Source organism: Pseudorca crassidens, chromosome 3 (genome assembly GCF_039906515.1).
Source record: "Pseudorca crassidens isolate mPseCra1 chromosome 3, mPseCra1.hap1, whole genome shotgun sequence".
In the NCBI taxonomy this organism is placed as follows: Eukaryota; Metazoa; Chordata; class Mammalia; order Artiodactyla; family Delphinidae; genus Pseudorca; species Pseudorca crassidens.
This window is the reverse complement of record NC_090298.1, coordinates 58,037,822-58,055,099: the sequence shown is the minus strand read 5'-3', so window position 1 is coordinate 58,055,099 and position 17,278 is coordinate 58,037,822. Positions and strand designations below refer to the sequence as shown.

The 17,278-nt window shown below is 39.8% G+C and overlaps 1 protein-coding gene across 1 annotated transcript in view; it reads right to left on the bottom strand.

The window, feature by feature from the left end:
• Window positions 1-17,278, bottom strand: part of ARHGEF28 (Rho guanine nucleotide exchange factor 28) — a 311,689-nt gene that overhangs the window by 180,795 nt on the left and 113,616 nt on the right. The window contains exons 4-5 of the mRNA XM_067730988.1: window positions 7,298-7,445; window positions 4,299-4,592 (exon numbers count right to left, since the gene is read on the bottom strand). Of these exons, the coding sequence (XP_067587089.1) occupies window positions 4,299-4,592; window positions 7,298-7,445 (442 nt within the window). The remainder of the gene's footprint in view (window positions 1-4,298; window positions 4,593-7,297; window positions 7,446-17,278) is intronic.

The window sequence follows — 17,278 nt, the reverse complement described above, 5'->3', positions numbered from 1 at the left end:
CATAAACCCCACCCCCAGCTCAGCGCCATACAATCAGGAGGGAACCTCCAACTCCCAACTTTTCCCTGAGGAATCAAGGGTTTTCACCATACATGTAGCACCCCACCTTTTAAGGCTCCCACCTGGGATGGGCCCCCAAAACGCCCAGCTCTGAAGGCCAACAGGACTTACACCCGTGAATCCCACAGGACTAGAGCAAATAAAGCAGCAGCTCTAGATGGGCATATAAGCAGGCACCTAGGCTGTCTCCCCAGGGCTCAGTGTTGACTAAGCAGGCAGACACACCCATCTCCCAGTCGTTCCCTGGAAGAGATTTGACTTCATACTTTATAAGCTGCTGCCCGAGCGTCCAGCATCTAAGTGGAATGCATCTAGGGGCTGGCTGTCATTCTCCCTGGACCCCAAGGAAGCCAGCTGGCAATCTCTCTGGAAGGAGCTGCTTTTATGGCTGTCACTCAAGAGACAGGTCCCAGATCCCCTGGCATTGACAGCCAATGGGGCTTGCATTCAGGAGTCCCACAGGACTGCAGTGGATAAAGAAGCAGTTGTTAATGGGTGTACACATAAGTACTTGCTGTAACCATTCCCCCAAGGTTCTGCACAGAGGAGCAAGCCAAAAACACCCATCTTCCAGTCTTTCCCTGGAAGGGATTTGACTGCATACTTTGCTAGCTTATGCCTTCTAATCAGCCTGCATCTAGGTGCTGACTGAGATCCTCCCCCTTAGGACACTGATGGGTCTTGGTACACCCTCTACTACTGGGAGCCACTATGAACAAAGACAGCAACTTGGACTAGCACAAAGATTTAAGAGGCAACCAGGAGCTTGGGCTGGGATGATTGACAAGGTTCATCTACACAAGACCAGTCTGTCAAGACTGGGAGAGGTGGCTGTTTGATCTGATGCACAGAAACCAAAACAGAGTCCAGGAAAATGAAGAAACATAATAAGTTCCAAACAAAAGAACAAGATAAATCTCCAGAAACTGATCTTAATGAAATGGAAATAAGTGATTTATCTGATAGAGTTCAAAATAACAAAGATACTCACCGAGGTCAGGACAGCAACACATGAGCAAAGTGAGAATTTCAACAAAGAGACAGAAAATGTTAAAAAAGTACCAAACAGAAATCACAGAGCCAGAGAATACAATACCTGAAATGAAAAATTCAAAAGAAGAATTCAACAGCAAACTAGATCAAGTGGAAGAAAGGATCAGCAAACTAGAAGACAGGGGGATGGAACTGATCTAATCAGAGGACTGAAAAGAAAAAGGGAGTGTTAACCCTGTCCCTGAACACTGATGTTGTAGAGAAGTTCTATTACAAGTCTAGGCTGCAAGCAATGTTACCTCAAGTACTACAAACTGTTCTTAGAGAAAGTCTAGAAATTTACTAGAAATTTCAAGGAATTGTTTGCAATACCAAGATTTTGTCCTTTGCCTGTAGCTTCAGTTGCCCAGAACAACTGTAATTTGTTTTCCACATATGTACATACAATCTACTCTCTATACACGGAAATCCATTCACATACACACATGAGAGTCAACTTTTACTGAGAACTCAGTATGTTCAGACAGTGTTGTAGAAGCTTCACCATACACTAACTCAACCATTGCAACAAGCCAATGAGGTGGGTACTATTATGCCTCATTTTAGAAATTAAAACCATGGCATCAGAACAGAAATAATTTGCCCAGATGATCTCAGAGACAGGAAGAAACTGGGCAAGGATTTGGCATATAATCTTTTTTTTTATATATAAATTTATTTATTTATTCATTTATTTTTGGCTGTGTTGGGTTTTTGTTTCTGTGCGCAGGCTTTCTCTAGTTGCGGCGAGCGGGGGCCACTCTTCATCACGGTGCGCAGGCTTCTCATTGTCGTGGCTTCTCTTGTTGCGGAGCACAGGCTCCAGACACGCAGGCTCAGTAGTTGTAACTCACGGGCTTAGCTGCTCCGCGGCATGTGGGATCCTCCCAGACCAGGGCTCGAACCCATGTCCCCTGAATTGGCAGGCAGACTCCCAACCACTGCGCCATCAGGGAAGCCCAGCATATAATCTTAATGACTATTACACTAGAATTGCTTTCAAATAGAATACAATGTCTCACCATGTAAAGCAACTGCTCCAATTTTTCTCATGAAAATACATATATCTATATAATATATACTTATATATCTTGGTGACATAAATCTGTCTGTTATAAGGATATGGATAAACCAAAGGGTCATGATAGATGGAGGCTTGGAAAACAAGAACACATCTCCAAACATCAATGAAAATGGCAATAAGATAACCCTTGGCAATTTGGTGGTTAGCCCAGTTTTCTCCAAACTTATTTGATTATGCATCTCTGTCAGCAAAAATAATTGCACATATGCCCCAAACCCAGAAAATTGTATGCATATACTACTGTCAATGTACAGACTGAAGATTATGAAATCTTATTTCTAAATCTTAGGATAAAAAATAAATACAGCATGTGGATAACATGAATCCCACTTTGAAGGTTCTTAGTTTAGGCTGTTCATATGAAATTATGAAGTTCCATAACTTTCAACAATTTATCATTTTGCAGAGGCACAGACTGAACCACTGCAGAGTCCAACCTGCTATGCTGAGAGAGTTGCTGTGCTAAGAAAGTACCCCCTCGCTGACCTACACCTGCCTCTCCATGAGGCTTTGAGGCTCTTTACTTATGTCTTTGAGCATGGTGACTAGTGAGAAATTATGAAAGCTTTATGTCTTTGTCAAAATGAGTCTGCCTTCCAAAATATAAAATACCCTCTAATATTATTGATAAAATTTGTTTTAAAAGCCAGGAGGCTTAAGCAAATGTAGTTCCTTAGCCAGAAAGTATATAATAGATAGATAGATATATAGATAGATAGATAGATATGTATATATACACTCATATGAATGAATATATGTATACGCATGTGTACATACACCAATAAATATATGAATATATGTGTGTATATATATATGAATAAAGTTCCTTAGCCAGAAAACATTTTTTTCCTCCTATACATACAGGAGAATTACAATAGCAATATCTAGGACGTGCAACTCCTTAAAGGTCTCAGGATACACCGCTCATTCATTCAAGTACTTCCTGAGCACCTGTTATGTGCCAAGCTCTTTGCTAGGTCCTTGGGGATGATGGTGAGCAGAACACACACCATCCACTCCCTCAGGAAGCCCACCCCTTCATGCATATCAGTCAGCTGCCACACAGCTAAGTGGAGCACATGGGACTCAGGCACGGACGACTTCTTTCATCCAAGGTCTTAAGAAATAAGAAACATCCTTAAGTGCCAGGAGAGTTTAAGTATAACCTAATAAAGGAAAGAAATGGAGATCCTCTCTGATTGTGGCTCATGACCTTACGATTGATTCTGCTTAAAAAAAAAAACATACCCCTTTTACCTAGAGTAGTTCATTTAATCTTATTCCATGATCAACTTTAAACCAACCTGTAACCAGAATTTATCAGGAAGCAGAAACTCTTAAAGACAGCATCATCCCACCACAAAGCTAAAGTCATAGGAAGAATACAGAAAAACAGCAATAGTACATGTTTGTGTCCAATAAAATAAGAGCAAAATTCTATCTCCAATAACATTATGTTATTTGTCATCACCATAAGTAGTATGTGTTGAACAGTGTAGCCTCATGAATAGTATGAGCTTATATACAACACCTATATCTTTGTTCACACAGATTCCGAATAGTTTTAAGAGTCTATTTAATGATATTGAGTCTATTTAGCCTTTTAGTAAAGAAGGGGCATCCAGACATAACTCCAAAAGTTAGTATAAATATAGTAAATACGAATGCTGTCAGTGACACTGACATTTTCAAAGATGTCAATGCATTGGTTACATTTCCTGCATGGCCACATTTCCTCTCAGTGTTCCACAGAGTTGGCTGCATGTTCTTCCTTGCTCAATGACTCTACCTATTTGGAAATAGGACACCAATATCCCCTTCTTACAGCAAGAAAACATATCAGAGGAAGCGGAGCCACAGCTCAAAGCAGCTGGCTCAAAAGCCTGCCACAAAGAAACAGTCCTTCCCTCCTTGAGGAAAAGCTCTTCACCCCCGGAACAGAGTGGCATCAACCAGCCCAGAGATGAGTGGCTCAGAATGTCAGGGATCCCAGATTGAATAGTGCAAGGCTCAGGTCAAAAGCAGGCAGGAAAACCCACCCAGGCAAACAGGCAACAAATTGTAAGGCACATGTGAACTTGACATAGAGAGGAGACATCTTAATTTCCTGGTAAGGACCCACCTTCAAGTGAAGAATTTCCCAGGACAGTCCACCCAAGAGGCAACTCCAGATGGGTCAGAGCCAGCACGAGCTCCTCGTCCAGAGCAGGCAATGCTCCCGCCGTCAGGGCAAATGGGGTCAGCAAGGTCTGGTGGCTACTGACTGTGAGGCGATCGGCTTGGGTGACCAGCAAACGAGCCAGCCTGCAGGCCACGTTGTCCACATAGGTCACGGAGTCAGAGCCCATGGTCACAGGGGAGTAACCTTCCGAGCAGAGGCACACAGACACCGTCACCGTCTCCTGAAGCCTGTGGCCTGGATGACAAGATAGTGAACAGTTCACCCAGAGTCTGCAGAAGATGCTCTCCCAGCGTCCAAAGCTTTGGCCTGAGCATACCACACGCTCCAGGAGAGCAGGGCAGAAAGGAAATGCGGCCAATTATCTTTAAATGCCGCCAAGCCTGTGGGTCCAAATGAACAATGACCCCATCTTCTTCCAGTGACTCCTGATTTTCAAACTGACCTTTATGAGCTCTGAGCATCTCAGGGCTGCTTTCCCATCATTACCACTGCTATTTGGCATAGCTTCACCTTGTACTTCTAGCCAACCATCAAATTCAAGTTTGTCGTCTTCAAGGCCTTTGCCCTTTCCTGTTCTGGCATTTCCTTCTGAGTCATATGTTTTTATATATTTATTTAGGTGATAGTTTTATAAGGTAGCACCACAAAGTTACACAAGTTTACCCTAGTTCCTCAGAGTTCTTCTGCACGTGAGTGGGGTGGGTAAACACTTCTCAACAGAAACATTATATAGACTGTTCATTGGCCCACCACCACTTCTGAGAACGGCTTCTCTGTCTTGTAGATGTTCTTAATACTTCTGTTGGGTGGTCGCCTAATCCTGCTACCCGTCCCTCTCCTTACACTCCATTTTACCAAGGTTGGTGAACTTCTACCCAGGTATGTTTTTATGTTGTCCTCGGCAGAATGTCCAGGAATTACCACCACCAAACTTCTGTGATCATGATATTAATAGCCGGACAGAAGAAGGGCTAACATTCAGCCACCACTGGCCCCCAAGCAAACGCCTAATGGGTGCAAATCATCTTTGCTCTGCCTTATCCCCCAAAGCTTTTCCCCAGAAGCTATGCTGCCAGGCTTCAAGGAATAAGAGCGTCCCAGGTTTACCAGGCAAGAGCTACTGCTATCATCACATCATTGCCTTTTTAAAGTGGTCCAATGGTACAGCACAGAGTGGAGCCCCTACCCCCAGACCACACACGTCCACTATATACTACAGAAAACTGTTGTACCTACTTTGGAAAGGTACCCTGGTAAAGCTGTATCCAGGAAAATGTACGATTCAGAAATGTGGAACTGTCTGCAGTGAGTTTGTTAAAATCAAGGTAAGAACTCTCCCTTCTAAGCAGGCCACAATATAATCATAAAAGATTTTCTGTAACACACAAGGAGTAGGAAGGAGGTTCACCCCTACACGCAAGTAAAGAAAAAGACAAAAGTTTTGATGTTAGGAGTGGCGCTTTAGTTATTATTTTTATTCTTTCTCTTATAAGAGGCTGATTAAAAAAAAAAAAGAGAAAAACCAAGAAAACAGGGCCAAGCTAAATGCAGCAAAAACGTCAATGTAAATACCAAAGCAAAAGGGAGAGGCAAAAGAGACTAGCAGCCAGTATAACTCTGTGCCATTAATGTGGTTTGACTTTTTTTCTTGGGAGGATGGGAGTTACTGGGCCTGAGAGAGAAGCGCTTAAAATTGCCCAGGGCTTCCCTGGTGGTGCAGTGGTTGACAGTCCGCCTGCCGATGCAGGGGACATGGGTTTGTGACCCGGTCTGGGAAGATCCCACATGCCGCGGAGCGGCTGGGCCCGTGAGCCATGGCCACTGAGCCTGCGCGTCCGGAGCCTGTGCTCCGCAACGGGAGAGGCCACAGCAGTGAGAGGCCCGCATACCGTAAAAAAAAAAAAAAAAAAAAATTGCCCAAAGCCCCAGAAATTGCACAATAGATTGATTCAGTGACCAAACCCAGGTAGGTCTGAAAGGTCTTTGTACATCACTACAATTCTCTATGTCTGTGTTTGCATGTTTCCTGTCTTCCTTCTTCCCACATGCAACAGATATACTACAGAAGCACTTAGAAACATTTTTCTTTTAAAAATGAGGCCAGTCTTACCTATTAAAAAATTGAAGGTTCCCTCTATGATACAATTTAAGAAGGCCTAAGAGACCCACAGTTAAAACCAACCGATCAACAAACAAGAAAAACACCACAAACCCTCCTTTCCTGCAGGTTATGGCATATTAATTGCACCTTTAGTCTACAGCTTGATGTCTCAGATGTACAACCCACATGCCAATGAACATACAAAACAACTGTACCTGAGGAGGGGCTGTTACTTCATGATAACACATTAACACGATACATTAATTTGTCATCTGTCACCGTGGTACTTGAAGACAGCTGGGAAAATTACAGGTTTCAGAATGTGAACATTTTGGTGGTGGGAAGAGACAGTTCCGGAAGCTGAGATCCAGCAGGGAAGTGTCTGGATGGACATGCTGCTAAGGAAGGAACCCCTGCCACCCAAAAGAGCAAAGCAGAGAGCAGCTGCTGGACTGACCACAGGAGAATGAAGACCACTATCAAGTATCTCAGATCTGCCTGAGCTGCCCTTGGCCACGGCCCCGGGACTGCAGGCAGCAATACGAAGACAGAGCGTCTTCTCCACGGGATTGCATCCAGGGCACCCCCAACCTGGAGGTTAAGTCCAAGGTGGGCTGCTCAGGGAGCTGCAGACACAGCTGGAAGTGGCTCAGACGTGAGATAACCCAGTGTGAGTGTTCTTCCTTACATACACATACACACACACTCACACACACAAACGCACAAACACACATTCTCGCACACACATACACTCTCACTCATACCCATCCCACCTCGGAGCACCATGAAGGTGCTCACAGACAGGTTTTTCAATTGCACGATAAAGAGGACACCTCACCTGGAACGCTGGATTGGAGAACGTTATCCTCCGTGCGCTCTGCAATCACGATGTGTCTCTGATGAGATCCGTTATAAATGAAGTAAAACTCGGCATCTTTAGGAAGATAAACATTTTTGCCAAACTTCGCATAGACCGTCATCTGCCCCTGAAAAATGAACAAATCAAGGTATCATCACACTTTCTCGTCCTGGCTCTAAGAAACCACAATAAAAAGGGCCCCGAGGGCTTCCCTGGTGGCGCAGTGGTCGAGGGTCCGCCTACCGATGTGAGGGACGCGGGTTCGTGCCGCGGTCCGGGAGGATCCCGCGTGCCGCGGAGAGGCTGGGCCCGTGAGCCATGGCCGCTGAGCCTGCGCGTCCGGAGTCTGTGCTCCGCAACAGGAGAGGGCACAGCGGTGAGAGGCCCGCGTACCGCAAAAAAAAGAAAAAAAAAAAGGGCCCCGATACAAAACAGGGTCCTTTGTAATGTTCATTTGATGTGGGCGAGCCCAAATATCGTGAATCCTTCTTCCTAACAACAATGTTTTGGACGACAGGGCGATGTTTCCTGATCTATTTAAGTATGCGTGTCAGAGCTGGTTTGTTCTGTTTTCAAAACTGAAGAAGTCAGAGCATACAAAAGAATTTCTTTATTTACTAGATGTGCAATTATGATACTTGGTTGTATTTTACTTTCTTTGAATTCCTACTACCTGATGAACATCATTGCTTGTATTAATTTTTTCCTGTACCTGAGATACCACCATAGTATAAAGCTTCAAAATAACTATTCTTAGCCATGTCCTTACACTGTACTGGACCACAGCGGCTTGTAAGAACCTTAATTAAATATTCACAAACATTGCCAAATAAACAGCACTATGTGATCCAACACTTGCTGTGCCCTTTCCACTGGTTTGTCTTCTCTGAGGGATTTCTCTGTCTTCTTTCTTATCTAGTCTGGCCTCACACTTTCTCTTGAAAGCTTCTGGTTGGCACAAAGCCCTGCTAAATATCCTGGTCCCAAGGAGAGGAGCTGCCAGCCTGGGTCACTGAGGCACTCTGAGGAAGGAAGGAAAGAAAGAATGAATGGGCAGCAGGCTAATGCTCCCCAGTATATCATAATCCAGAGGCGGTGTCGGGCCCTTCAATAAGTGCTACAACCAAGGCAGCGGGGACGGATGAGCCTGCCAGACTGTCTGGGGCCTGGAAGGCTTCAAGGATTCGGGATGCTCCCTCCCCTCAACCACAAAAAGGCAATACAAAGGGGGCCTCCAGGGAGCAGGTACATACCACCCAGCTTGTGGGAGTGGCAGGAAAATGGAAACCAGGAGGTGGGAAGGGTCACCCACTTTGGAGGGCCTCCAGAGCTCAGCCCAGTGTGGAGAAGCATCTGGGCTTTTGTGTGCTTGCCCAACAAAAACAAACCCACTCTTCGAGAGTTCCTCAGCCCGTGACAGGAGAGAAAAGTGAACACAGAAAAGCCTCCACAGTCTCCTTAACATCTGTTTGCCTTTGATGATAATTAGCATGGTATTCCTTAGGATATCAAGAGGTAGGTCAATCAAGGACCAAAAACAAAATCAGCGTGGACCTCCTCTTTCCAGTAACTACATGGTTGTTCTAGTTAAAATTTTAAAAATAAACGGGCTATGTTTCCCTAGTGGTTTGCAATCCATCACACACATAAAACCTCATCTTGAATCCTTAATAGGAATAAATACACATTGTGGAGTTCTGAAAAAAAAAAAAACCAGTTCACAGTTTTGAATTGTCCTTTCTCTGTGTGTGTGTGCGCGCGTGCACACACACAAACACATAATCAATAGAAAGTAACACGCCAAGAAAAATCTACCATACAATAGCTTCCAAAAAAGAAAAAACGAAGTTCAGGAAGAGGATCTGAAAAGCAAAAAACAATAACAAACGTCTGACATGACAGACAGAGTAAACTTAGATGAAATTCCATTTCCTAAAAACAGAAGAACAGCTTGCTTTAGTAATGTTCCCGGTTTCTAAAGAGACTGTTAATTATCCACGGACAAAATCTGAACCGACCTGTTGGTGATACATTTTTGTAATGCTAGAAAATAAATTGTATAAACAGATCAAAGTTTTCCACAGATCACAAGGATATCTAATCTGTATCTATTCAAAACAACGATCATATTACTACTTGATTTGGTTAGGTGAACCAGGACCACAACTTATGAAAGTGTTTGCAACCCTTTTCCATGCAATACAACTCCAAACAGGAGAGTTTTATAATTCAACCATGCCTCCCTTTCAACACCATACCAGGCTTTATATTGGTCAAAGAAGATAAATAACAGTCAGGTCAGAAATAAGACATGGCCATTAAAGAGAGATGCTCAGAAGTCTTAGCACCAAGAATAATTCAGCAATAAAAAGGGTCTCTCATTTGCTAATCACAAAGAGATCAGAAAGATATGGTGAAGAATATTATGGGAGGAAGAGGGAGGGGATGATATAGAAACGAACAAAGAGACCCAATGAGATAGAAAGGAATGGGGGGTGGAGTGGCAGGAGAGGAAGACAGGGAAAGGAAATATGAATATGAACAAGAACGTTTTCATTCAGAAAAGCTGGACAAAGCTCAAAGGAGATTTAGATAAAGCTACCAAGAAGACCAGCAGAAGGAATGAGCTTCTCGTCATGTGCTGAGGAACAAGCACAGCATAAATGATAAGGCACAGGTGACAATTTTTGACTAAGACTGAGGACTTTCTAATCACTGTGGCCATTCAAAATCTACTTTTCTCAAAAGGCCACTCATTTTATTAATGGCAAAGATAAATTCCAATGTACAGATTTCCAGTGTGTCGCCATTATGTCCCCATCTGGATTTAATTGCATACTTTGTTTTAGGCAATTGAAAACTATAAATTTTTGTAAATGAATGTTGGCATCAATATCAGAATCATTCTGCTTCTATGCAGAAAAAATAGAGATGTGTTATAACCTTTCTGTCAATTCACTATATTCCAAATTAAAAAAAACAAAAAACACTCAGCTACTTCACTGAAACTCCTGGAAACAATAAGAGTCTTAATAGGCAAAATGATCTTCCCAAATTAATCTGTAGATTTAATATACTCTAATTAAACTGAAACTAAATTTGTCAAATGAAACTCAACAAGCTTACTGTAAAGTTCATCTGGAAGAATAAATACACAAGACTAGAAGCAAAAGTTTTGAGAGAGAGAATAATGTTTGAGCTGTGGGGGGAGGGATCAGACCATCAGAATTCCATGGCAGAATTTCCTGCCTTGGAAATTATGTAATAATAAAGGTGGCATTTCCAATCAGTGGGGAAAGAATGAACTATTCAATAAATCATTCTGGTACAGTAGCTATCCATCAGAAGCAAAAACATTCTTCACACCAAATACTTAAATTCCCAATTAATTCAATATTGAACTTAATCCATAAGTGCATAAAATTAGAAAACTGTCTTAAATTTTTCATTTTTGAACAAAATGATAGCAATTAAAGCTATCTAAATTTCATCTATACTGACACCACCCTAGTTTATCAACCTTTTTTAATTTTTCCTATTTCCTTCCAGTCTTTGTTCAATGCACAGCTAATTATTACATAGTTATACTCATGGCATAAATACACATATGGTTGTACTTTTCGCCTATCAAAAGCATTTTTCCACATTGTTACAGTTTTTGGCACCATTTTTAATAGCATTCCATCAAGTGTTTGATGTTCCATAATTTACTTAATCATTCCTCTATTGTACATTAAGGGTATTTGGAGCTTGCTAATATTATTTAAAAAATACTACAATAAATACTTTCATGTGTATTGTTTTTATGCTTTAAATTACTTTTTTAGAGTAGAATTCCAGAAATGAGGCCAAGAATGGGCACAATTGTCACCACTGCTTTCCAAAAATGTATCGACTTTCATTACCACCTGTGCTGGTCAAGAGTATCATTTTCATTCCAACTTTGCCAAAACTTTCTTTTTTATTATTTCCTAAGTTGACAGATAATAAACAGTTCCTCATTGATTTAATTCCTATTTTTTCCACTGCCACTGAAATTTATTGCCCATTTTTATCAAAGCCTATTACTAAATGGTACCAGCAATGTTAGTGGCCTGATTAAATTTTGCTTTAAAGAATTCTAGTCTTCCCTCTTCTATTTACATCTAAGTTCACCTTTGCCATAGGCAGGCCAAAATTTTCACTTTCCCAAATGAACCCATTGAGAACAACATCAAAATCAGCCCCTTTCCCCTGTTACTTTCTTGTGGCCAAATCAAAAGCACCCAAACACTCCTGTAAAACCACTAAAGGTCAGGTAACACGGAAAACAGGAATAACTAAGGTAGAAAACTTAACTAAGTATAATCACACTAAATATCTCTCAATATAAGCACAAACAAAAAAAAATTAGGCAAATTAAACCAACATTTTTTACAATCAAGTATCCCCCTAGAGAAATTCTACTTGTAAAACTCATCAATAATTCTCAAAGATCAAACCTTCTGCTGAAATGCTGTTATCACGTATGGATTTCACCAAAGAAACCAAAGGGGTATTAAATGTATTTGCCACCATAAACTATTCCATCCAACTCTCCCAGCTCCTCTTCCAATGGCATTTAAAATGGAAATGGACAGTGACCTTGATGTGCATGTTCTAAATATTTTTCATTTATCTACAATGGTCTCTAATTCAAGTTCTCTAATACCCTGAATAACTTGGTGGCTGTATTATCTTGATCACTGAGTATTCTTGTACTAATGTTCTCCTTCCCTCTCTCCCTTTCTTCTCTCTCACCCTCTATAGACAATGTATCTGTGTTTACTTTGTTAATAACAGCGTCATTTGCTGGACAACAACCTTAACTATGTAGTTTCTAAAATACCTGGCATGACAGGCAGTAAACAAATACTATAGTTTCAAATGATGACAATGAGAACAAAGTGTGCATCCTTTTATAGTGAGGTTTCTTCATCTGTGGCCACAGAAAGAGTCCATATGGGTCTCAGTTGGTCTGCGAACCTCTAAAAATTATGAGCAAAACTGTTTATGTGCATGTGTGTCCAGTTTTCTAAGGAAAGGTTTATGATTTTTATCACATTCTCAAAGGCATCCAAAGATTCAAAAAATGTTATGAACCATAGTTTTCGTGGTAACAAACAAAAATGGGAATTTAATAAATGCTTTCTATTGATAATTGTCACCTTTTCATATGACAGTAAGACTGTTCTGTTTTCTAAGGTATTCTAGTATTCTACACAGACTTTACATGGGATGATTTTTTGACAGAAGTACAATGAAGGTAAATGCTAATTGACATTAAATATTACAATAAATGTTTCCTAATACATGCCATTAAAACCATTATCATAATATAAATATAGCACTCTAAGTGAACTATCAAATTTGATTTTTTGTTTTTAGTATTGGAATCTTGACCTCTTCATAGTAACCAAAAAAAAAAAAAGTTAGTAATTCTACCTAGAGACTTCTCTGCAGAGCACAGTGTGTTGAATGTTGTAAGATCCTTAACAAATAAATTTTTAAAAGATGCATTGTCCCATGTCATAGGTAAGTGAATAAAAGTACAGGTACTAGTTAGTACCGGCACTAACAGGATCCCAGAGTCAGATGAACAGTATTGGGCTTCTTGCTTTCTGCCCCACCCTCTAAGTTATACTATCTTTACATTCCTCAAGCAAAATTCCAAAGAAAGGGCTGTGGGCACAAAATTTTTTATTTCTAATTACTGTATTCAACTCAAATATTTCTTTAAAACAAAGTTTGAAAATGCAAAAATTATTTCCTATATGTTGTGTGCACATATTAGATATAAATGCATATCTGTAGACATACATATATTATTTTATACGAACAGTATATAAAGTGATTTCTCATGTATTTTCTCATCTTATTCCCACAATAATGTCTGGGAAGTATTATGATGATTTTTATTTTATAAATGAGAACACTGATACTACTCTCAGGTCCAGTGTGTGGCAAAGCCACAAATAAATCTAGATCTTCCTGTTTCAGGCCCAGCACACTTTTCTCCCCAACATGTCATGGTACAACCAGCAAGTGCTCAGGTATTAATTGATTTATCTAAGTGTAATTTATCCTTTACACTTAACTCAACATTTATTTTATGTACTGAATACAAGGATTCTCATCCTGAAACCCATGGGTAGAGGTGGGGTTGAGAGGGAATGGGAGGTAGGAGAAATGTTGCTTAATCCCCATGAAGATATATGCACAGATTCAAGCATTCATCTGGGGAGAGTGTCTGTCTTTTAACCAGAGATTCCTAGGAGGGTACCAGGAGCATATGATTCAAAAAGGTTAAGAACCGCTGATTTAAAGCATCTTTCGTACAGTGTAAAATATAAAGGTCATTAAAATTTACTATCCAAACCAAATCTAAGTCAACAAAATTCAGTTGAATATAAATTGGTTAGATCCAGGGGAAAATATCACAATGTCATTTTTTTTAAGGAAGGTAAACCAAAATGAGCTAAAAGACTTATATGTTTCTTCAGAAATAGCCTTTGGGGTAGGAATGGCTTTTTTTCCCATACAGGATGAAATAGAACAGAACAGGCCAACATTCCTGCTGATAACAAGAAAATAAAGACTGAAAAATTACAAGTAATATTCTTAAAAGCATCAGAAAACTATGGAATTGAGAATAAAATATAATAAAAACTCTGGAAAAGGCAGAACCACTCTGAGAGGTTACAGAAGCTAGAAGACAATGGAATGGTATCTTTAAAACAATGAAAGAAAGTAAGTGATGACCTAAAATTCCCCACCTAACAAAAATATTCTTAAAAATGAAGTTGAAATTAAACGTTTAAGACACATACTGAGGGAACTCACTGCCGGCAGGCCAGCACTAAAATAATTACTAAAAGAACTTATTCAAGCAAAAGTAAAATGATCTCAAACAGAAACACGAAAATACAAGAGGCAGTGAGGGGACTTCCCTGATGGCGCAGTGGTTAAAAATCTGCCTGCCAATGCAAGGGGACACAGGTTCGAGCCCTGGTCTGGGAAGATTCCACATGCTGCAGAGCAACTAAGCTGAGCCTGCGCTCGAGAGCCCCGCGAGCCACAACTACTGAGCCCGTGTGCCACAACTACTGAAGCCCACACACCTAGAGCCTGTGCTCCACAACAAGAGAAGCCACTGCAGTGAGAAGCCCATGCACTGCAACGAAGAGTAGCCCCCGCTTGCCACAACTAGAGAAGGCCCGCGCGCAGCAACGAAAACCCAATGCAGCCAAAAATAAATAAAATTTAAAAAAAATAAAATTAAATAAATAAAAACACTATGAACTATAAACAAAAAAAAAGAGGCAGTGAGGCACAATGAAGTGAGTAAATATAATTAATACCTAATGTACAAAATAATAATTAAAATGTCATGGAGTGTAAAGTATTTGTACAACTACAATGTCTGACTACAGTAACATAAAAGGGAAGTGGAATTAGAGTATCTAACAGTTCTGGAAAAATGTTAAAAGTAATAACTTACTATATTTATAATATGTCAAATCTACATGTATGTTGAGAGTAACCACTAACAGAATAGTAAAGGAATGTAAAGCTAACAAGTCATAGAGTAAAAAACGAAATAGAAAATACTCAAAAACATAAGACAGGAGAAATTAAGAACATAAAACATGTGTCAAATAGAGAGTTATATGATAGATATTAATCCAACTATATCAGCAATTATATTAAATATAAACAGACTGACCCAAATACAATACTGAGACAGTTAGGTATGGATTTTTAATTCGATAACAGTTACAATACCTATATGTTGCTTACAAGAGACACGCTAAAAATAACACAGAAAGTTTAAGTAAAAAGATACACTATGCAACACTAACCAAAAGAAAGCTAGTAGAGCCAAAACAGTATCAAAGTAGTTTTTAAACCAAGACATATTACTAGAGAAAGAGGAACTTTTCATCATACAGTGTAAGTTAAACAAGATGATACAGTATTAAATCTGTATGCATCTAATACAGACATAGCTTCAAAATATATAAAAGAAAAACTGACAAATTCACAATCACAGTGGGAAACTTTAACATGGCTCTCTCAATAGCTGATAGAGCAAGCAGACAAAATTGACAAGGATATAAAACATCTGAATTATACAATTACCAAGATTACTAATCAAAAGGAATAATTACCATAAATTAGATGTATACAGTAATATTTATTAAAAAGGCATCCATTATCAAAACCTCTGCATTAAACTCAGTTAAACATAGACACAAGCATAAAAAATTCTTGACGATTTTCGCATTTGGTGAAATGATTCACCACTATAGAATTGAAATAGGCTTTGATTCTGTAACACAGCTAAATTGAGTGAAAAACAATTCATGACGAAGGTCAGTAAATGACTCTAGATTCCTCACAAGACCAGAAGCAGGCTTTAAAAAGTTGCTTAGCTTACTTCCTTTTAAAATCACTAACTTACTCACAGATTCCATAAAAACATAGAACTCCTAGAAACTGAAAACAAAAACTGATACTTCAAGTAGACCACAGTAGGAAATATACTGAGTTGGATATAAGAATACTTAAACTATAATCTCTACCCTTCCATTATCCCAATATTTCTTGAGGAATAAATGTCCTGCACTTGGTTCCAAAACAATCAACTGAAAAAATTCAGAATGAAGCAAAACGCCATTTAATAGTTGGATATCAGTGGGGATTTTAGTCAATAATCAACCAAGTGTGAATTATCACTGAGACAGCCACCCAAAAATGCTAATTCTGCTCAACCCTACGTTGAAGAAAATCTAGTAAGTTCATTAAGAATGGTTACGGTCCAGCTCTTCTCTATACCTCTCAGACATACCTGGGCCATGGAATACTTTATTAGAAATATAGACAAAACTGACAACATGTTCAGAGGAAAGTGACAAGGATGCTGCAGGGACACAGAAACCATGCTGTCCTATGAGGAACAATTGAAGGAAATGGGACTGCTTTGCCAAAGGAGAAAAGACTCATGACTAAACGGTCACTGTCACAAATATCTGAGGGTCTGCCATGCAGACAAGGGATTACACGTGTTCTGCAGGCCCCCAGGGGAACGCATAAAACAATGGAGGGAAGGACAGGGCACAACCCAGAGTTCAGTTCCACAGTGAGAGCCTTCTGAGGATCAGCGATGTCCAAAGGTGACTTGGATTACTTCAGCTTAGGAGGAATAAGCACTACCAGGAGATGGTGCCTTTGATTTTGGGTTTTGTTTTGCTTATTTGTTTATTCTAAGAGAATGGGGCTAACTATCTAGACTTGAAAGTCTAGAATTTGTCACACCATGTATATAATTCGACATTAACAGCTTCAACATAAGAAAAATGGGAGGTCTAGATAAGTGGTGTTTGGGACCTGTTTAATTTCTCCCTTATTTTTTTGCTTTGGTTTATTTCCTAGCTCCTTGGATTGATGACTAGTTTATTTTCACTCTCTGTATTGGTGGTCTCCAAACTGAAATCAGGGGAACCATAGGTTCTAATGGAGGAATGTTGGGACTTTACAAACTTTCCTTTTAAATTTCATTTTGGAAAATATGGTTTCAATTATATTTACATCTAAAAAGATTGCACTCACTTAAATGTATTATCTACCAAAATTTAATACACTGGAGAAGACTTGAACTGCTAGGCTAAGTCACTGCTCTCATTGAATTAATAAATGTAATAAATTTGAAACATATAGCTATGATAAAGTTTGTATCAAGTTTACACATCATTCTCCATAATACTTTGTGTGGGGGGAAAAAAAAGATTTCTCCTTCAAAAAATAAAGTTTCAGCACCTCTATTTAGGGTCTCTAAGGCCCCTCTGACTCTAGGACACCCTCTGCTATATAGTCTATATTGGAAAATAAAGTCCTATTAGCTCATTTTATATTTCATAGCTCAAGCTTTACATTCACAAC